The sequence below is a fragment of the Gouania willdenowi genome, chromosome 1 (assembly GCF_900634775.1).
Source record: "Gouania willdenowi chromosome 1, fGouWil2.1, whole genome shotgun sequence".
Taxonomy (NCBI): domain Eukaryota; kingdom Metazoa; phylum Chordata; class Actinopteri; order Blenniiformes; family Gobiesocidae; genus Gouania; species Gouania willdenowi.
Genome location: NC_041044.1, coordinates 45,765,762 through 45,788,931, shown reverse-complemented (window position 1 = coordinate 45,788,931; position 23,170 = coordinate 45,765,762). Strand labels below are relative to the sequence as shown.

Genomic DNA, 23,170 nt, shown 5'->3' with positions numbered 1-23,170 from the left:
GTAGCCCCGCCCCTTATCTTCTGTTGTCATGGCGATGCAGCAGCTGCATGACTCATCAGATCTGAGCCTTTATGTCCTCTCTCACACACACACACACACACACACACACACCCAAGGGTTCTTGCCAGCGCTGTTGAGCGTAGGGGCCCAGGACGTTGTATATTTTGCTCCCCTACGGAGCAATGGCGCCCCCCAGAGCCGTATAGAGAGAGGTGCGACAACAGAAGCCCAAAATCCTTCACCGTCACGTGATTCATGTCAGACTGAATTCGTACCCCACAAGTCACTGGTGGCTTGTTCAAATCAATTTACATCACTGGAATTTTTGGTAATTTGGCATCAATAACAATATTTAACATTGTTGGCCTATTTTAAACTTGTGTGTGCTTTAAATCTCACTGAGGGTCTCTAAGGGTGTACTCACACTGGTAACCAGGGCCGTTCCTAACCAGCTCTGTACATGTGTGAAACCATGGGGGGCCATTGTCTGGCCTGCGTAGGTGTGAACTGCACCACAGGGGGGTAACGGCCCGATGGTCCTGCTAGAAGAGGTGGTCCAAACAGCGTGCTAGACTAGCACGGTTGGCCGCGCATGCGCACGCACAACTCGACCCGCGCGCAAAATGTGATGACGTTGGTACCGCGCGACGCTTTACGGCACATAAACATCTGCATTCCACAATGATAGCGGTGTCAGAAGTGGTCGTTTCCTGATATATATGAACAACACCACAGAGAACTCATGGAGGAAGAGGACAACATGACCGTCAGGACTTCTCTTTGTTCAGCCGACAGTGGGACAGTAACGGAGTGTAGCAGCTCATCATCAGGTCTATCCGGGTATTTCCGAGGGTATAAATATACATATAAACACATATTACTGGTATATTAACCCATAGAAACCAGAAAAAATGGAAATGGGACATTGTACTGCTGCTAATGTATAAATAATATATATATATATATATATATGGTGTTTCAGTGTTCTGGGACACATACTCACTAACTCTGTAGAATGAAAACAAACACAGTGTCTTGAGGAGCAAAGTGTAGTGTATTAATTTATTCATCTAAATGTAACCATAAACAGAACATCACAAATATAAGCCCAAATAAATGAAATATCTGAAAGAAAGGTAATAATTTTCCAAACAAAAATCAATAAGCCAGAAATAAAGTGCAACCTTTTGCAAAATGTAACATGAACCTTAAAAACAAAACATTTAAACATTGGAAGTACAAGGATGGGAATATTATGACAGCAGAACCTGGAACAAGACTGTAAACTATTTATTTATTTTAATCTTATTTTATTTCTCTTCTTAGGTCGTGTCGTGTTAGTGAACATGTGATAATACCAATTATCAGTATGTGGAGTTCCTGTTAGTCCTGTTCAACTATAATGAATTGATCATAAATCTACACGTGTCCTGTTCTCAAAATACCAGTAATATGTTACACATTTACAGCCGTAAAATGTCCCATTTCTATATGTTTTGGTTTATATGTGTTAATATACCAGTAATGTGTTTATATGCATGTTTATACCCTCAACATTACCATGGAATTATGGGTTTTACTCAAACCCCTCATCATCAAATGGTTTCTCTAACAGTTAAATCTACACATTTATACTGTATATAATACACATACAGGATGATGTGTAACAATAATCAGTAAAATTAGCTGTAAACACATTTTGTAGAACTAAATATAAAGTTATGCTGTGAACAGAAAGAAAGGAAGACGAGCCAGATAATTAAAGATAGATAGATAGATAGATAGATAGATAGATACTTTATTCATCTCCACAGTTCCAGCAGCTTACAGGTATGGGAACACAGGGGCATGCAGGGAAAGTACAATGTAAAAATTTAAAACAGTGCAAAAAAAGTACTAAGGTAAAATATAATGGTATAAAAACGAAATACAGTATAGTGTCTGCCAGTCCAGTTCAAGTGCAGTTGTGCAGATGACAGTGTGTAAGATACAGTTGCGTAATGGTCAGTTTGTACATACTTAGAGTCCAACTTGTAGATGTGTGTGTGTGTGTGTGTGATAAAGTGCGTGTGTGACAGAGTGTGCATGGTGTGATTAGCATTAAGTCCAGTGTTCTATGGTTGATTTTACCCCCCCCCCCCCCCCCCCAGAGTTGTTAAAGAGCCGCATGGCGTGGGGGAGGAACGATTTCCTCAGTCTGTCAGTGGAGCAGGACAATGACAGCAGTCTGTCACTGAAGCTGCTCCTCTGCCTGGAGATGGCGCTGTGCAGTGGATGGTGTGGATTGTCTATGATGGACAGTAGCCTGTTCGGAGTCCGTTTCTCTGCCACAGATGTAAGGCTGTCCAGCTCTGTGCCAACAACAGAACCTGCCTTCCTCACCAGTTTGTCCAGGCGTCCAGCGTCCTCCTTCTTGAGGCTGCCCCCCCAACACACCACTGCATACATGAGGGCGCTCGCTACTACAGACTGGTAGAAGATCTGCAGCAGCTTCTTGCAGATGTTGAAGGACGCCAGCCTTCTGAGGAAGTACAGACAGCTCTGTCCTTTCCTGCACAGGGCCTCTGTGTTGGCAGTCCAGTCCAGTTTGTCATCCAGCTGCACTCCCAGGTATTTGTAAGTGTGAACCACCTCCACACAGTCACCTTTGATGTTGACAGGCTCAAGGTGTGGCCTGGTTCTCCTAAAATCCACCACCATCTCCTTGGTCTTGGTGGCGTTGAGGAGCAGGTGGTTAAAGTCGCACCACGTGACGAAATCCTGGATCAGTTCCCTGTATTCCTCCTCCTGTCCACTCTTGATACAGCCAACGATGGCTGTGTCGTCCGCGAACTTCTGCACGTGGCAGAGCTCCGAGTTGTACTGGAAGTCGGACGTGTACAGGGTGAACAGGACCGGAGAGAGCACAGTTCCCTGCGGTGCTCCAGTGTTGCTGGTAACATTGTCGGACCTGCAGTCCCCCAGTCGGACGTACTGAGGTCTGCCAGTCAGATAGTCTGTAATCCATGCCACCAGGTCTGATCCTACTCCCATCTCTGACAGTTTGTGCCTGAGGAGCAGAGGCTGGATGGTGTTAAAGGCGCTGGAGAAGTCCAAAAATGTAATCCTCACAGCACCACTGCCTCTGTCCAGGTGAGAAAGAGAACGGTGAAGCAAGAAGATGATGGCATCCTCTACTCCAACCTTCTCCCTGTAAGCAAACTGCAGAGGGTCGAGAGCGTGGTGGGTCTGTGGCCTCAGGTGATGGAGCAGCAGCCGTTCCATGGTCTTCATCACGTGGGACGTCAGGGCGACCGGCCTGAAGTTGTTCAGCTCCCCAGGATGTGGTTTCTTGGGGACTGGAATGATGCAGGATGTCTTCCACAGCTGGGGAACCCTCCCCTGTCCCAGGCTCAGGTTGAAGATACGCTGTAGGGGGTGTCCCAGTTCCTGCGCACAGGTCTTCAGTAGTCTGGGGGAGACTCCATCTGGACCTGCAGCTTTGCCAGGGCGTAGCCTCCTCAGCTCTCCACATACCTGAGCTGCTGTGATGGTGGGTGGTGTGAGTGGGGGGGGGGGAGGTGTCCTCTTCTGTGCTGGAGATGGCTTGTGGGGTTGGGTGGGTGGGGGTTGCTGTGCTCGTAGGTGCAGGGAGATCAAACCTATTAAAAAACTGGTTTAACTGGTTTGCCCTTCCCACATCAGCCTCAATGGGGGCTCCTTTCTTTGAGCTGCAGCCAGTGATGGTCTTCATCCCCTCCCATACCTCCCTCATGCTGTTGTTCTGCATCCTCTGTTCTATTTTCCTTCTGTATTGCTCCTTCCCCTCTCTGAGCTGGACTCTGAGTTCCTTCTGTATCCGCTTGAGCTCCTGTGTGTCACCATCTCTGAAGGCCTTCTTCTTCTGGTTCAGGAGGCCTTTGATGTCACTGGTTATCCAGGGCTTGTTGTTAGCGAAGCAGCGCACAGATCTTACTGGAACAACAACGTCCATACAGAAGTTTATATAGTCCGTAGTGCAGTCAACCATCTCCTCCATGTTGTCATTGTGAGACTCCTGCAATACATCCCAGTCAGTGGTCTCAAAGCAGTCTTTCAGAGCCTGCTCAGCTTCAGGAGACCACTTCCTGAATGAGCGTGTGGTTATTTGTGACCTCCTCACTTTTGGTGTGTAGTGAGGTTTGATCAGGACGAGACTGTGGTCTGCTTTCCCCAGTGCAGGCAGGGGGATGGCACTGTATGCATCCTTAACGTTTGCATACATTAGATCTAGAGTCTTATTTCCCCTGGTGTTACAGTCCACATACTGGTGGAAAGCAGTCAGTGTTTTGTCCAGTGTAGCATGGTTGAAGTCCCCAGAGATAAGCATTAGAGCCTCAGGATGCTGTGTTTGTAGTTTAGCTACAGCGCTATGGATGACGTCACACGCCGCCACCGCGTTGGCGCGCGGAGGAATGTAAACAGTGACAACAATGGCGTGGCTGAACTCCCGCGGCACGTAGTAGGGACGTAAATTTACAGCCAAAAGTTCAATGTCCCTGCAACAGTGGGAGATTTTAACGCTCACATGCCCAGGATTACACCACCGTTTGTTTACATACAGTGCGAGTCCTCCTCCTTTGCGCTTCCCACAGGCTCTAGTGTCTCTGTCCGCTCTGACTGTGCTGAAGCCCGGTAGCTCCACGTTAGCATCTGGGATGCTAGCTGTTAGCCACGTTTCAGTGAGGCACAGTAAACTGCACTCCCTGTAGGTCTTGACATTCTTTGTCAGCACAGCCAGTTCGTCGATCTTATTCGGTAGTGAGTTAACGTTTCCCATGATCATCGACGGTACCGGAGGCTTGTATCTCCACTTCTTTGCTAGCCGCTTAGCTTTTAGCAAAGCGCCGGCTCTGCAGCCTCGGTACGGCTTCCTTACGTCGTCAGGTAAACATGGAACCACACCCTTGCGGGACTTTGCTCTCAGAGCGTGTAGAAAGTTCCTCGAGTAAACGAGTCTCGGCGTAGAAGAATCCATATCCATAGGATAGAGTAATACCTTTCCAGAGAAACCAAGAAAGTAACAAAAATACCACGAAGTAAAAAATAGAAGGGAGAAAAAGTGCGAGAGTGCACGGAGCTGCTAGAGAGGCTGCCGCTCATGCCGGCGCCATTACCCAAACTTTAGAATATAATACAATCATAACTTTTAATCATAAATATGACTCTTCTCAAAACAACAAACTTTGATATCTTTGTCACACAATATCTAAGCTTCCAGTGAATAATTTACAAAAAAAAAAAAAAAGTTCACTGATGGTGACATTGAGATCTCAACGTCACCATCAGTGAACTTTGTTTTATTTGTAAATTATTCACTGGAAGCTTCTCTGGTGGTGTGTGCAGTGGTTATTATTATTATTATTATTGTATGAAGCCAACATTACTGCAGCTCTGCACATCATTGTTGTCCTGTTAAAGTATTTTTATACAAAGACTTAGGGTGAACTCACACTGGTAACTGGGCCGTTCTAAGCTCACAGCAGGAATCCCCCCCTCCCTGTACCCCCTCCCTGACACGGTAGAACGGACGTGATCACCAGCTCAACTCGGTTCCCACAGAGAAACACATCATCACGTTAATTTATGACACACGTATGGCGTTACGTCACCATTAAGCGACTCTGGGTTTGTTGTTGACAGTACATTCTGTTAATTTCATATTTTCTGTTGCGTAGTGTAACTATAAACCAAGATTTACCCAGACACGTGCTCTTTTCACGGACTGGGTTTCCCAGGGCCCCTGAACGCATCACGTTAATTTAAATAACTGTAACTCTGCTCATATTTGTTCTATCGGAGAAATTCCACCAGTTTATAAAAGATAAGAAGTTGCTCTTTACAGCCAGTGTCGGTACATTGTGGTAATTTTACTCACACGTAACGGAAACATTAAAGATGCTGCTTTGTTTTGACGAAATCGACACAAGGAACAGAGAGAACCAAGTGAGTGAGAAAGAAAGATTAAAACAGACCAAATAACGGTGGATTTATTAAAAATGAAAGACTCTCTGATGATAAAAACCACCATGAATGGAGGTTCAAATGGATTTAAAAACAAAGGAGGAAACTGAGCCTATAAAGGTAAGATCAGTTTAATTTATGGATCAATAAATGTTCTGATTTTGTGGAGCTAGTCTTTGTGTACATTAATATAAGTGTAAATAGATGATTTTAATGTGTGAGACAGTTTAGGACAGAATATTTATGTGTTTGTTTAAACTTTGTGTGTGTGTGTCCATCTGATCATATTTATCTCCATCACTTTCAGTTTTCCTTTTGATGAACATGACATCATCTAACTCTTCTTTTATTTCTTCTTCTTTAAGTCCATACAGAGTGGACACGCCCCTCCCTGGACATTAAAACCATGAGCTGATCCTAGTTTCATCATCAGGTCTAGACCCATCACTTCTACAGACAACAGACAGAATGGGATGCACTTATTTATTGAAATGTATATTAAATGATTATTTCATTTTCTGTAATTTTATTTTTTAGATGTTTTTAATTGTTTCAATAATTTAGAGACTTAAGGAACAGATTGTTATAATGTATAATAAAGGTGATTTACTTGAGTCAGCACTAATTTCAGATTGTTTTAACTTCCCTTTCCCTCTGCCATGATCATAATTATTGATTGATCATTGATATTTACAGCGAGGAGAAACACAAACCTTCAAAAATTAAATCCATAAATTAACTTTTTGCTTAAGCTTGCTGTTTAGAAATGTCTAATATGCAGTATGAATTCATAGCAATATCACAAAAATAGCGTTCTTCTTTGTTGTTGTTTAACGTTAAATTTATCATCTTAGCTCGTAAAATCCATTCCTCATTTTTCACTCATCACTGTACAATCATATGTCCTAAAGTTATATTTAATTCATTCATTTAATTTACTACAGCAAAAATAAATCAAGTTTTAAAGTATTTTATTCTATTTATTTATTTCATTTTTTTTTTCAAACTTATTTTCTCTAATTGCACATGGTTGGATGAAATGACATTAATATTATTATAATTAACGCTGTGTGTTACTTTATTCAGTAACGTGACTGTTATCTGCTATTTATTCTTTAATCTACTAGTTTAGGGGGATAATCCACTAATATGCTTTAATGCTCACGTTAATGAGTTTATATACGTTGATGATAATAATAATAATAATATCCATTATTTGAATGTCTTACCGTTCAACAATGCATCACAAACTCTCTTTGCTGTGTTTCATCAGTGAACTGTTCTGAATGCAGAAGTTTCAGTGTAGTTTAAGTTTCTACTGCAGCAGAAGGACCAGAGTTTATTTATAGAGCGCATTTCACAGGTAAAAACTAGGGCTGCACGATATTGGAAATTATTGCAATATGGGTGTCTAGTATTGTGATAACGATATTATTGCAATTTTTTTTTTCTTTCACCTAAAAATGTAATCTGCATAAACATATGAAAAAATTATTAACAAAGTAAAGATCAAAACTCTATTACTGGAGTTGTGTTTTACTGTATTCTACAGACAAAAAATACTCAGGTATTACGAATATTGCCAACATTTTTTTTGCATTACAACACATTAATATGTGCACATATACTATTCATGCAAATTGGCAATATTTTCTGAAGCTTTAAAAAAGCTTAAACAAATCCCCTCAAACTTCAACATTCAGTTTTTGTACCTGGGAAAATAAAATCTGTAAACTTAAGCTTTACAACTAATCATTGAAAACATTCCTTTGTTGTTTTGGAACCAAAATATGAATATCTGTGAACTTAACATGACCAGGCATTTACTAAATTAAATAAAAAACATTTAAATAAACACAACACGTTCAGGCCTTCACTGAGTGCAATTATTACAACAACAAATAATATAATATTTGAGTAAACCTCAAGACTAAAAGTAAACTACTTCAGGTTTTTGGCCAGGAAAACCAACATGTTGACATTGGCCGGTTTTAAACCAGTGCGTTAGCATGTAACCACATTACCAGATGTACTGGAAAGTGTCTCTGATGGTCAGCTACTCGCTGGGATACAGATGTATTTTCAGTTTCTGAAATCACTCTGGCTTTGATGTCATGCAAGTTGTCCCTGCTGATGTACCCTGCTTTAAACCGAGGGTCCGTGAGGCAGGCCATATACAGCAGTTCTTGTGTGGTTGGGTTGTCAACGTATTTTGACATTAAGTAGTCCAGGATCTTCTTCTTAATGGATTTTGTCAAATCACTGTCTAGTTCTTTTGCAGCAAGGACTGAAGTGTTGAAAATGTGTAGTGTTTGTTTCCCATATGAAATGCTAACGTAGCTTTCACTTCAAAGGGCATCAGTGGGGATTCTTGTAGAGGCTGCAATGCCTGGTTTATGGATTCCAGTACATCCACATCCTGCCAAGTTGGAACCAAATGTCTTGACTTCCTATCAGCTGACAAGACGTCACTCAGGGCTTTCTGCTGCTCAAGAACTCTGTATCATCTGTTGTCTGGATCCCCACCTGGTAGAGCATTCTGTCATCAAAGCATGCTCTGGAGGTTGTGGTCTCTGTGTATTTTTCAGGGCAGTCTTCTCCTTCCAACTATGGGAGAAGTGGACCACCAACTTCTTGCAAAGTCCAACAGCTCTTGTAATGCCATCATCACCTTTGACTGCATTCTCTGAAACAAAACACACAAATACAAGAAAAGCTTAATCTAAATGCATTTTTTACTGAAATAAATACATAAATAAATGCAAAATAAATGTAACTTACAGAAACATTGTAAAGTTAAATGTGGTCACTTAATTGTTATAACACATTAAGAATATTGATATGTCAAAGGCTATTGTTATGATGCATCGGAACGATAGACCCGGGGACTATAGTTCCGATGCGCCCCTCTTTGGGTAGTTTAGATGAAGTGACTAGGTGACTTTCAGTCAGTTCAACTTTCAGTTTCATGTTAGCTAATATTTATTTTTAACTACCCCATAAACCACTTTATTGTCAACTAGTCATTTTTATCTAGTTAAAAATAAATATGATGGTTAGGATTAGGGTGTACAAGTCACCTAAACTAGCTAATGTGGGGCGCATCAGAATGATAGCCCCCATAGCAATAGCCACAGCCTTATTATAAACACTCACCAATGGCCAGATGTAAGCGATGACTCACCAGCCGTCACCACATTCGCTCCATTGTCGGTTGTGACGACCACTTGTTTGTGTTCAGGCAAGTTCCAGTTGCTGAAAACATCCCGCGGGGCAGCAGCAATGTTTTCACCGGTATGTGAGTCGGGAAAGTAGGCGACTTCCAGGAAGCGTGTACGGAGTTGAAATGTGCTTGTGAAAAAGTGAACAGTGAAGCTCATATAGAGCTCAGTAGTTTAACTGGACCACAAGTCAGTGGTGCTAGCGTAAAAGTCCACTTCACTAAGCTCTGCTTTTACAGACTTCACATGTCGTACATCTCCGTAATGGCAACTTGGGTAAAATAGGTTAGAGAGGGCTCTTGATATCTTTGGTTGAACTCTTGTATTATTTCCAAACAAACCCTCTTTACACACAACATTAACGGAGAATGTGCATTTTGCTATATATCGCGTAATGGCTGTAGTTAAAGCTTTGTGTCGCTTCAAAGTTTTCTCATAATGAGCGACAGAAGCGAAACTTGCATTAATGCTCATTTGCAAATTTGGAATTGTCTGTAGAGTTTTATACTAAATATACAGCATAAAGTTCCTTGTGGTTGTGTTGAAGGTAGCTGTGGAGATTCGTCGTGTTTCCTCTTGACGTAGCCTTTTTTTTTTGGCATGACCCGCAAAGTACTTGTATCTGTGATACGTCTTGTGTTGCAGAGCTACCAAGCCTCACGCTATGAGAGTGACAGTCACACATTTTGAGGCATTCTCACACCACACACCACACTTTTCTCACGCTTATATTTCCCCATTCAATACTCTATTTATTTTTTTCATGATAATGACCTTTGGTCCTCATGGCTTGCTGTAGCTTGAGTAACTCTTATTGACTGACTGAGATAACCAATCCCATGTCTCCTTGTGCCTAAATCTAACCAACCACGGCAGGTATCACACAATAATAAACCAATCAAAAGCAACTTAAGGCGGGTCTTGACGAGCCGTGTCTAACGACACTTCACACAACACACACCGAGTCGTCAACATTTCAGAAAGAAAGTTTCTAGAGGTCAGATGTCATCTAAAATGTACATAACTACCCAGTTTTGTTCACTGTTTATATTGTTTGTTTGTGTGTGCGCGCAAAAACTAACAATTTGTGTGTCTTTTTCTCTCTCACTCATGTTTGTATAAGGGTGTGTGATCTGACAATATTAGATCATTATGGATTAAAACTCTCCCAAATCACGGAGATTGTAGAACCATCTGTAGTTCACATTTGAACCCTTGCAGTGCCGTGTCTGTGTCATATGTCTATGGTCCAAACACAGAACATCCACAGGTTTATTCTCTGCCAAATCACACGGTTTACTAGTCATCATGTCAGCATTACAGACACCAAATAATTATTAAGAGCTTAAACAGGTCACAAGTATGCGCTCCTCCCCCTCCCCCCAGACACACAAAGTTAGCTATGCTGCTTCCTCCGTGTTAGTGTCTGTCTGTTAAACTCTATCAGTTGTGAGTGTTAAACACTGAGAGATGTTTGAGGAAACACTGCATGTGTTTCTTTAACTAACTCTGCTGCTGCTGCAGCTAACGGGGCTGTTTACACATTCTTAAAGAGACAGTGTCCTGAATGTGATTTACTTTAAAAACTACTTTCAACAACTCAGAGCTGCCCTGAAAAAATCATCACTACATCATTTAATCACATTTCAGCCTTAATGAAGGAAAAAGTCCAAATGTAGTAATTGTGCTGCTAGTGATTAATAAAAGGGTCTTTGTGTCTCTCCCCAGTGTTGATGACTCAGCAGCATGTAGCGTCCATGTCAGACCCTGAGTCACAGGAGGAAGACTCAACAGGATGAGGAAGTTTCCTCCTTTTGTGTTTTCAAAATAAGGTCACGCTACGCACTCGCACAGATGCGACCAGATGAAATTTTCACTCACACACACTGAAAAAAATAGTTGCATATGCGACCATTTTAGTCGCAGTCTCGAGCCCTGACATAGAGATTTATGCTGATCACTTTCATTGACCTCCTATAATGTTTCCCATGAGCTGTTTAATCACAGCACACGTATGTATTGGATTCAGCCAAACAGACGCTATGACCTCATATTAACTTGCGATCAAATTATTGTAAATCCACACAAATATAATGATGTTGTGAGAAGAGTTTTATATATATATATATATATATATATATATATATTTATACTGAATGAAGCATTATTTCTCGTCAATGTCGACTGGTAACCCACTTCTGACATCACAACATCCCACAGTTTACAGAATAAAATATGAACCCATTTAAAGACACTAAATGCTAAATTTAACAGCTGGCTAAACATGATTATGGGGTGCACTATACACTTCCATATCATATACTATTTTCAACTTAAATGTAAAGTAGGAGGTGCAGAGCGCCACACAGCAGCGGTGGAAGGAACTGCTGTCGATGCGTTTTAGAGGACAAAGCTTTGCTTGCTCACATGTCGTATTGAACATAAGAAGAGACACCAATAGTAAAACAATATAACAGCTAAAAGACGTGATAATAAAAAGCAAATATTAACTAAACCGAGCGGTGAGGTTGTTAGCGTTCAGCGATCGGCAGAAGTAAACAGCCTCCTGACATTTCAGTGGGAATGATGTCATGTTCCTGTGTGAATAGAACCCATTGTTCTGCCTTGTCACACATGGTTGGTTCAAAGCTATGGATGAGAGGAAACTAACAGTAGGACTGCGTGTGACATAATAGATCAAAAATTTAAATGTTATGGTTTTTTTGAAGCTACATTACAATGAACTCATAGTTATTGAAGTGACAGGAGGCGAACTGTGTATTTTAATGGGATTGTTTCAGATGTAAAACAGGGAAGTGGTCTTGGACCACTGATATTCATCTATTAGTTCATGTATGCAGATGACTCAACTGTTTATCGCTCACACGCAAATAACAAAATTGCAAATTCTCAGTTGGAACTAATCATTGTTTATGTTCTGAACCAAACCTTGAACTAAACATAAATCTAACTTTATTAAAGTAAGTTGAGGATGTCAAACCTTAGATGTTGTAATAGACCAAAGACTCTCCTGAAACAAGCAGGTACAAAATTTGGTATTAAAATTGAAAGTGTGTGTACAAAGTAGATCCTTTAGATCTAAAGGATCTAATGGATCTAAAGGATCTGAAGGATCTAAAGCAGGGGTTCTCAACTGGTTTCACCCTGGGACCCACATTTTGCCACAGTCATTATTTTGCAACCCAATTCAGGACCAAATTCAGTTTTTCAAAAACTATCTGCTGAAGTCACAGATATAGATTTATGTTTTAAAAAGGATTATGTATATTTTAATGTGAAACATGCATTTCACTGCATGCCTGTCAAAAAAAAAGTTTCTTTCAAAATAAGAGACAAGTCCAACATGAGAGACATTGAGCATATATTCATTCCCAGTTCAGGTCCGCGACCCACTTTTGGGTCCCAATCCAATAGTTGAGAATCATTGATCTGAAGGATCTAAAATGATCTAAATAATTTTAATTTAATTTAATTTTAATTACTTTATTAATCACTGTTATTTTTAGTGACATGTTTCTCACACACACACACACACACACACATAGACCTGAATCACACACACACACACACACACACACATAGACCTGAATCACACACACACACATAGACCTGAATCACACACACACACACACACACACATAGACCTGAATCACACACACACACATAGACCTGAATCACACACACACACATAGACCTGAATCACACACACACACACACACACATAGACCTGAATCACACACACACACACACACACATAGACCTGAATCACACACACACACATAGACCTGAATCACACACACATAGACCTGAAATCACACACACAACACACACAATAGACCTGAATCACACACACACACACACACATAGACCTGAATCACACACACACACACACATAGACCTGAATCACACACACACACACACATAGACCTGAATCACACACACACACACACATAGACCTGAATCACACACACACACATAGACCTGAATCACACACACACACACACACACATAGACCTGAATCACACACACACACATAGACCTGAATCACACACACACACATAGACCTGAATCACACACACACACACACACATAGACCTGAATCACACACACACACATAGACCTGAATCACACACACACACACACACACATAGACCTGAATCACACACACACATAGACCTGAATCACACACACACACACACACACACATAGACCTGAATCACACACACACACACACACACACACATAGACCTGAATCACACACACACACACACACACATAGACCTGAATCACACACACACACATAGACCTGAATCACACACACACATAGACCTGAATCACACACACACACACACACACACACACACACACACACACACACACACACACACACACATAGACCTGAATCACACACACACACACACATAGACCTGAATCACACACACACACACACACACATAGACCTGAATCACACACACACACACACACACAGACCTGAATCACACACACACACACACACATAGACCTGAATCACACACACACACACACACACACACATAGACCTGAATCACACACACACATAGACCTGAATCACACACACACACACATAGACCTGAATCACACACACACACACACACAGACCTGAATCACACACACACACACACATAGACCTGAATCACACACACACACACACACACACACACACATAGACCTGAATCACACACACACACACACACACATAGACCTGAATCACACACACACATAGACCTGAATCACACACACACACACATAGACCTGAATCACACACACACACACACACACACATAGACCTGAATCACACACACACATAGACCTGAATCACACACACACACACACACACACATAGACCTGAATCACACACACACATAGACCTGAATCACACACACACACATAGACCTGAATCACACACACACACACACACACATAGACCTGAATCACACACACACATAGACCTGAATCACACACACACACACATAGACCTGAATCACACACACACATAGACCTGAATCACACACACACACACACACACACATAGACCTGAATCACACACACACATAGACCTGAATCACACACACACACACACACACACATAGACCTGAATCACACACACACACATAGACCTGAATCACACACACACACACACACACACACACACATAGACCTGAATCACACACACACATAGACCTGAATCACACACACACACACACACACATAGACCTGAATCACACACACACACATAGACCTGAATCACACACACACACACACACACACACACACACATAGACCTGACACACACACACACATAGACCTGAATCACACACACACACACATAGACCTGAATCACACACACACACACACACACACACATAGACCTGAATCTCACACACACACACACACACACACACACACATAGACCTGAATCACACACACACACACACACACATAGACCTGAATCACACACACACACATAGACCTGAATCACACACACACACACACACACACACACACACACACACACACACACACACACACACACACATAGACCTGAATCACACACACACAGGACGTGTGAACATGCATTAATGTGTCAGTGGAGCTGCTTCACCAATGAAGGAAGCACACCAGAGCAGTGTTGGGGTTTGATGCCTTGCTCAAGGGCACCTCTCCAGCTACCAGAACAACTTCTGTATTTTGGTCAGCATTGGGACTTGAACCGGCCACCCTCCGGTTTCTAACCCCTGTCTCTACGGACTGAGCTACTGCCTGAAAGATCTAGAAAGATCTTAAGGATCTGAAAGATCTGGAAGATCTAAAATAATTTAAATTATCTGAAATATTGTAATCGTAAGGATTTTTATTATTATTATTATTATGATTATTATTATTATTATTATTATTATTAGGGGGCCAGGGAACCGCGTATGTAAGGATACGCGGTTCCTAGGAAAAGCGGTGCTTTTCTCGGAGCAAAATCTCAAAATTTTGATAACATACTTTTTCAAACTCCTCCTTGGGGTTTTGTCCAATCAGCGTGAAACTTAGAGTAACGTAGAGTCTTCAGTTGGACGTAATCTCCACTTTAACCCTTTGAGTTTGTTCGAGTAAATTTTGCGCAAATTATTAACGAGTAAACTTTTTTAGCTAGCTATAAAAATGCAAACTGGCACATATCTCGGTCAAAATAAATGCTAACAACACCAAATCTGAGATCCATAGTTGTCATGTGACTGTGAGGAAATGCGCCAAATTTGAATAATGTAGACCACTAGGGGGCGCTACAAATAATGAATATTTATATCTCTTAAATGGCACGACCAATTGTTACCAAATTTGGAGAGTATGATGTTGGGTCCCTCCTGAGGCGATATCTCAAAGTTATTCACGATTGGTCAAAGTGGGCGTGGCTAATGACATCATAACACATAAATAAATAAACATTTATTTCTGCTGAATTATTATGTTGAGGGCAGTGAAATTTACAGGGTAGATATAAAAGACCACACAGACCACCCATACCAACAATTGCGCCACTAGGTGGCGCTATAATTGCAAAAACATTTTGGCCTTTAACTTTCACAATTTAATTCACATCTTTATAAAATTCATATCCACATGTTCCCGACATACAGTCGCATCTTCTGACATAGACCACGCCCACTCCTACAGCACATTGCTCTTTGTAAGTCACTACATATCAAAAACCTACTTTTTCAAATTACTCCTTGGGGTTTTGTCCAATCAGCGTGAAACTTGACACGTAGAGTCTTCATTTGGACGTGATCTAGAGTTTAGCAAAAAAAATTGTTCAGGAAAAATATGCGCAAAATATTAACGAGTAAAGTTTTCTAGCTCGCTATAAAAACGCAAACTGTTGCATATCTTGGTCAAAATAATTGCTAACACCGCCAATTCTTAGATCCTTGGTTGCCATGAGACTGTGGGGGTTTGAGCCAGATTTAAATAAATTAAGCCTCTAGGGGGCGCTGCAAGTATGAGAAAATTATATCTCATAAATGACACAGCCGATTTTGACCAAATTTGGTGGGTATGACCTTGGGACGCTCCTGGGACCGTATCTCAAAGTTAATCACGATTGGTCAAAGTGGGTGTGGCTTATTACTACATAACATATAAATAAACAATAAACACCTTTATTTCAGCTGAAGTTTTATGTTGAGGGCTGTGAAATTTACAGGGTAACCATAGAAGAGCACACAGATCATCCATACCAAAAAGTGCACCACAAGGTGGCGCTATAATGGGTGCAAACGCATTTTGGCCTGAAACTTTCACACTTTAAATCACATCTTCCAAAACTTCAAATCCACCTTTTCACAGCAAACGGCACGTTGGCCTGTGTCCTGATGCTCGCCACGAGCCCGTCATCCTTCATGACGTACTTTCAGGGGCTCCTCAAAACCTGGGGGCTGAGTTGTGCAGGAAGGCTTGGCCCCCTTTCATAACTGCTTGCAGTTGTAGTTATAATTATAATTATATTGTTATTGTGTGTGTGTAGGTGTAACCATGGCGACGTGCAGCGGTCAGGAGAACTGTTCCTCTAAGGATTACTGTTACTCAGCCAGGATCCGCAGCACTGTGCTGCAGGGCTTACCCTTCGGAGGGGTTCCCACCGTGCTCGCCCTCGACTTCATGTGCTTCCTGGTTCGTCACTTGGTCTTTCATCACCACATTAATAACACTTCCTGTTACCATGGTTACCGTGTTGTTTGTTCTTCAGGTGCTGCTGTTTGTCTTCTCCATCCTGAGGAAAGTTGCCTGGGATTATGGACGCCTGGCCCTGGTTACGGACGCTGACAGGTGTGTGTGTGTGTGTGAGTGAGTGTGTGTGTGTGTGTGTGTGTGTGTGTGAGTGTGAGTGTGTGTGTGTGTGTGAGTGTGAGTGTGTGTTTGTGTGCATGTGTGTGTGTGTTCTCCTAACATCCTGTTTGTTTCTCAAAGACTAAGGAAATGCTCCAGAGACCTCGACCAATGGGAATAGTACGTCACTGTGTGTCACTGTGTGGTTGGTCAACTACCATTACTTTGACTGATGGTTGTTGCTGATTGGTTGCAGTGGCTTTGAATTTAAGGAGCCTGAATGTTGATCGGCTCTGCCCCTTTAGGAGAGGAAGGACTCTTTGTGTGTGTGTGTTTGTGTGTGTGTGTGATCAACTCACTGCAATGCTAACATGTGGTGCTAATGCTAGCTGCTCTCTGTATGTCTACCTGAAGCCGAAGGAGGGACAGGGCTAACTATGAGCCAGTGAAAAGGTAACACACACACATGTTTAAGTGTGTGTCGTTCCCCCGTGACGTGTTAGCGTGTCCAACCCTGTGTTACAGAGCGTTGTGGTGTCCAATTACAGTGAACGCATCACAGACAAAAGGGGAACACGAAGATGTAAAAAACATCAAAGAGCTCCTCCCTATTTGTAGTTCAGTGACCTCCATACTTGTAGTCCTAGTGTGGACACGCCCCCTGAGCTTTGTGGAAAGCTGAGCTCTGATTGGTCCGTAGCTCCTCCCCTTAGGTTAGCCCCTAGCAGGTGATCAGTTTGATGTTTGACCACACACACATACACACACGTAACACACAGGGGCTTTCCTCTCCTAAAGGTTTCTGTGTGTGTCCACAGCGTTGCCTCGGCGATGCACACGGAGACACCGGATCGTTACGAACGACTGACGTCAGTGTCCAGTTCAGTCGACTTTGACCAGAGAGACAATGTGAGGACACACCCACACACACACATACATACACAGATACACAAAGCTTGATAACACACACACACAGTGTGTGTTTCTGAGTTGTGTGTTTGTTGTATTTCAGGGTTTCTGCTCGTGGCTGACGGCGATCTTCAGGATAAAGTAAATCTTTATTTAATCCTCTGACTCCTCCCATCTAATGCTCTGACTCCTCCCACCTGATGCTGTGACTCTGCCCACAGGGATGAGGAGATCAGGGAGAAGTGTGGTGAAGATGCGGTCCACTACCTGTCCTTCCAGAGACACATCATTGGGCTCCTGGTGGTCGTTGGCGTTCTGTCCGTTGGCATCGTTTTACCCGTCAACTTCTCTGGAGACCTGCTGGGTAACTAGCGCCAGTTGTTCCGCCTCCTCTTGCTTTAGCCCTACCTCCTTCTACCAAAGCCATCTCTTTTCACCTTTACCCCACCTACTCTTACTTTAACTCCTCCTCCCCTGACTCATTGTCTCTGGTTCAGTCCGAATCATCAGCAATGATGTGTTTCTTATACGTGGATCACCTGGACCTCCTTCAAAAGAAGGTAACAGAGTTTAGATGTTCCTCAGATGTTCCTCGGGTGTGTAGATGTTCTTCAGGTGTGTAGATGTTCCTCAGGTGTGTAGATGTTCCTCAGATGTTCCTCAGGTATGTAGATGTTCCTCAGGTGTGTAGATGTTCCTCAGATGTTCCTCAGGTATGTAGATGTTCCTCAGGTGTGTAGATGTTCCTCAGCTGTGTAGATGTTCCCCAGATGTTCCTCAGGTGTGTAGATGTGTAAGTTTTTTTAATTAATGTAATGTGTCTTTTCAGAAAACAACGCCTACAGTTTTGGACGCACAACAATCGCAAACCTGAAATCAGAGTAAGCCACACACACAACCTTTGCTACTGTTGTTGTTGTTGTTGTTGTTGTTGTTGTTGTTGTTGTGTAACCATGTGTTCTCTGTGTGTAACAGAACCAACCTGCTGTGGCTCCATACCTCCTTTGCCTTCATGTATCTGCTGCTCACAGTTTATAGCATGAGGAGACACACCAGCAAGATGCACTACAAGGAGGACGACCTGGTACAGACCCAGACTAACTACAGACCCAGACTAACTACAGACCCAGACTAACTACAGACCTGAGGTTTATTCCATAAAGCTGGTTATGTTCAAACTCTGAGTATGTTGAGGATCAAATGATGAAACTCTGAGTATCTCATTCATAAACATGAGGTATGTTTATCTCTGAGTATGTTACCATGGTAACATTGTCCATGAACTAAACCTGGTCACTGACAGGTTTTATCAAAGAAACCCTGGGTTTCTATCTGGCTCCGCCCACCTGAACACTTTAATAAACCTTAACACTTTTCTCTGAAACACATTAGTGACATCACACACCACAGACGTGTTCACATCATTACTAATGTTGTGTTGATTTATGTTTTTTTGTTTTTTTGATCAAACAGTATTTTTCTTTCTAACATTGTAGATGTAGATCATTTAGTGAAACACACTGAGAGGTTGATCTACATTAAAACATCTACTGACGTCTGTAGTAAAGTTCACTGAATACAAACCTGTAGATAATATAAAGGAGGAGATGATCATTTAAATTAATACACTTTTAAGGCTCAATTGTTGTTTTATATTATTATACAGTTAAATCTATAGATCATACATCTATGAAGGTATGATGTCACAGTGAATTATGACGCTGCTCTTGAAAGCGATGGGTCGTGGGTTCGCGTCCCGCTTCAGTGTTTTTTTTATGACATATTTTATGACGTATAGATGACTCTGGTGATAATATTACATTAAAAATCAATATAAATGATTAGATATGAAGCATCAGTCACTGTGTTTATATCCAGTGTAACAGGAGGACTCTCTATGCAGACATCCTATGATGCTGACACGTCTCCTCAGACACATTTATTATTATTATTATTCACCACTCGTCACGTCACTGAAGAGATAAAGTGATGAAGTGATCATAAAGTGTTATTAATTACAGGTGATTTAATCACTATAATCACTGAAGACTGAACACACCTTTAGAACAGGATCATATTCATCAAACAACGGCTTATTTCACCATCTTCTGTTTGGTTGTCATGGCAGTTTGAGTATTCTTTGATCCATTGATGATGGCTTTTTATCGCGCCTGCACATCAGTAACTCAAGGTTTACATACTCAGGGTTTATTAACCCACTTCATACCAGCTGTAATGAATCAGATACACAGAGTTTACCATGGAGGGTATGTTGACCTAGAGTTTATGGATAGACTCAGAGTTTGTTGAACCTCCTTTATGGAACACACCTCTGGTCCTGGTCTAATCTGTGTTTTCTTGTTGCAGGTGAAGCGCACATTGTTCATTAATGGAATCTCTAAATATGCAGAAGAGACACAGATCAAACAACACTTTGAGTAAGTTTACATTAATACATTTAATACATTTAATACATTAAATACATTAAATACATTAAATACATTAATACATTAATACATTAATACATTTAATACATTTAATACATTTATAACATTTATAACATTTAATACATTAAATACATTAAATACATTAAATACATTTAATACATTTAATACATTAAATACATTAAATACATTAAGGGGTGGATTCACTATAGGTTTCCTGGTATTAACACGTGTGCAAACGTTACTCCACACGCTAATAAAGTGTACAAACCCCAGGGAATCAGGACTACGTGTCTTCAGCTCATCAAAATGTGCCCTGAATCCATTTAGCACATTTCCCTCTAATGAATATGTAAAGTAGGCGGATCTCACAAAAAAGTGGGAGGGGGAAATGCAAATAAATGAATGCAGTGGGCGCAATGCAATTCATCAAACAAGGAACTGTTTGCAGTGACTGACACAGCAGAGATGGAAAAACATGCTCCAGTTAACCTTTCTTGTATAAGAAAATAATTTAAATACAACAATAGTCAATATTAACTGTCACTGAATAAGAAACTACAGAGTAAGGTGTGTGAAGGAGAGAAAAAGGCAGCACGTGTGGAGTCTGGTGTGGCTGCTGTGTAGAGGATGCTTTGCACTGACCTCCATGGATGTCACTCCGGTGTTGGACGTATCGCTGGTGTCGCGTTGATGCCAGGCCAGAATCTGCTGTGCAGATGGTATGATGTTCCCAAATGAGAGTGTGACTAGGAGCTTAGACCTGCTGGATGATGGTCAGTAGATCATCTTCAAATGGTGCTGATTGAATGATTGACAGACTGTGTAGCTGCATTAATCAGTGTTATAAACAGATCAAGTTTTAAGAGCAAAGTTACAGGTCCAAGCAGAACACCCACATTAAATTATGGGGAAAATAGGTTTTAGGTTCGGTTTTAAAGTTGTTTTTTGTTTCTTGTTTTTTTATTTTTCTACATTGTTTGTGCAGCAGACAGAGAAGTCCACCAGTCTCCAATTAAACTTCTTCAAATGTCATTTAGTGCTTCTGTGCACTCACGTCTCCACATTGAATGAGCAAAATGTTTATTTAAATATGGCGTCTCCACCACGTCTATACTGTATGTGCACCTATTAGTGGTGAAATGTTAGTGAATTCACCAAAGGAATTAGGGACGCGCTTGTTTTACCAGCTTTTATTTCAAATCTTAGTGAATCCACCCTTAAAAACATGAAGACTTTAAATACATTAATACAACATACATCCATACGATAATGCAAGAAAGTTTGCGTGTGTGCTTGCGTGTGTGTGTTTGTGTTTGTATCTCCACGACGCGGTATGAGTTGGACCTGAAACTTGGTCAACGGCTTCCAAATGTGTGCATCCGTTATTTTTGAGTAATGTGGTGTTGCAAAACATTCAAAACGTTCATTTTAATTTTAAGATTACGGCCCCCTCGGTATTGAGCGCGCTACTTCCGGTTCTGGGACATATGACATCACTGTGTCGCAGTTTGCTTGGGTTTAAAAAAGAAAGTCAATATTAAAAACATTTTTGTACTGCTAAAAGTAAGTTAAGTTAATATTTTATGGTTATTTAAAATTTCATGATTATTTCAAATTATTCCCGTGATCCAAACTTCCTTTAAACCACGGGTCACAGACTTCACTTCCTCCTCTGTCTCCATTACTGTGCGCAGCGGCACCAGATTACAAACGATCTGCTTCTACAGACAGAGGAGTTCCAACAATGCTGCTTCTCTTCTCCCGCTGCAGTGGCCTGTTGGGTGTGGTCGGTGGCGATTAGCCACGGTGCTCCACGTAGCTGCTGCAGCCGATACGTTAGCATCCCCCTCCGCCGTGTTTTTCGCTGTGGGCGCAGTGCGCATGGACCTCCTCCCGCTTGGCAGCCACTGAGCCAGTGCATCAGACACGTTCCCCGTACCCTCCTCTTCTGTCACCACATTAGAGGCCTGCGGTGCCGGTGAAGCTCCTGTCTTTCCCGTTGCTCCACTGCGGTCAGCCGCCGGTGTAGATCATCTGACGTGGCACACAGATCAGCCAAAGCTTTCACCTGCATGTTCTTACCCTGCTTCAAAGCAGTCAAATCTGCTCTCAGTTTCTCTATTTTAGCAAGTAAACATGAGACATCAATGCTGTTAAATGACAGGCAGAAGTTCATCCAGATGATGTGACACAAAGCGAGGGATTTTGTCACTGAGCTTATTTAGTAGCATCAGACAACTTTTGACATTATTTGTCTTTACGTTCTCCTCTGTGTTAAATATTGCGATGCGTAGACCCAGGGCAGAGATCGTACAAAGTTTTCTTTGAACTCGCAATCCATTATGATGGGAAATGACTTGTGGCTAATAGCACTAGCTCACTTTGTGCCATTGTCTTCATTTTAACAACAAGAAAATTCAGTAACTCATCTTCCACGACGATGCTACCATCAGTGGTGGTGTAAATCTCAGGTTCTGTTTTCACCAGACTCTCCACCTGCCTGCTTCACTGTGGAACCCTTAGAGATCAATGGAGAGTGAACAACTATATTATAATCATGTTTTTTTTGTTTTGAGAAGAAACTATTCCTATTTATATTGACATTGCTGCATCAGACACTGAGAGTCACTCAGAATGCCGTACTGAGCATGTCATGGGAAATTAGGATGCTTTCACTCATACCTCTTCCTCAGATGAACTCTGGTCTTTCTGTGAAAGGTCACTAGAACTCTGGTC

The 23,170-nt window shown here is 41.7% G+C and overlaps 1 protein-coding gene across 4 annotated transcripts in view; it reads left to right on the top strand.

Annotated features, from left to right (window-relative positions):
- Positions 1-23,170, top strand: part of LOC114478027 (CSC1-like protein 2) — a 38,392-nt gene that overhangs the window by 2,685 nt on the left and 12,537 nt on the right. Inside the window, exons 2-11 of one of the 4 annotated variants that reach the window (XM_028470843.1) lie at positions 16,777-16,922; positions 16,999-17,078; positions 17,220-17,258; positions 17,897-17,987; positions 18,091-18,128; positions 18,209-18,351; positions 18,485-18,547; positions 18,817-18,868; positions 18,963-19,071; positions 20,355-20,425. In XM_028470843.1, the coding sequence (XP_028326644.1) occupies positions 16,785-16,922; positions 16,999-17,078; positions 17,220-17,258; positions 17,897-17,987; positions 18,091-18,128; positions 18,209-18,351; positions 18,485-18,547; positions 18,817-18,868; positions 18,963-19,071; positions 20,355-20,425 (824 nt within the window). In that variant the 5' untranslated portion in view covers positions 16,777-16,784. Of the gene's footprint in view, positions 1-16,776; positions 16,923-16,998; positions 17,079-17,219; positions 17,259-17,896; positions 17,988-18,090; positions 18,129-18,208; positions 18,352-18,484; positions 18,548-18,816; positions 18,869-18,962; positions 19,072-20,354; positions 20,426-23,170 lie in introns of those variants that run through there. The other 3 variants (XM_028470925.1, XM_028471000.1, XM_028471173.1) reach the window with 3 other exon arrangements.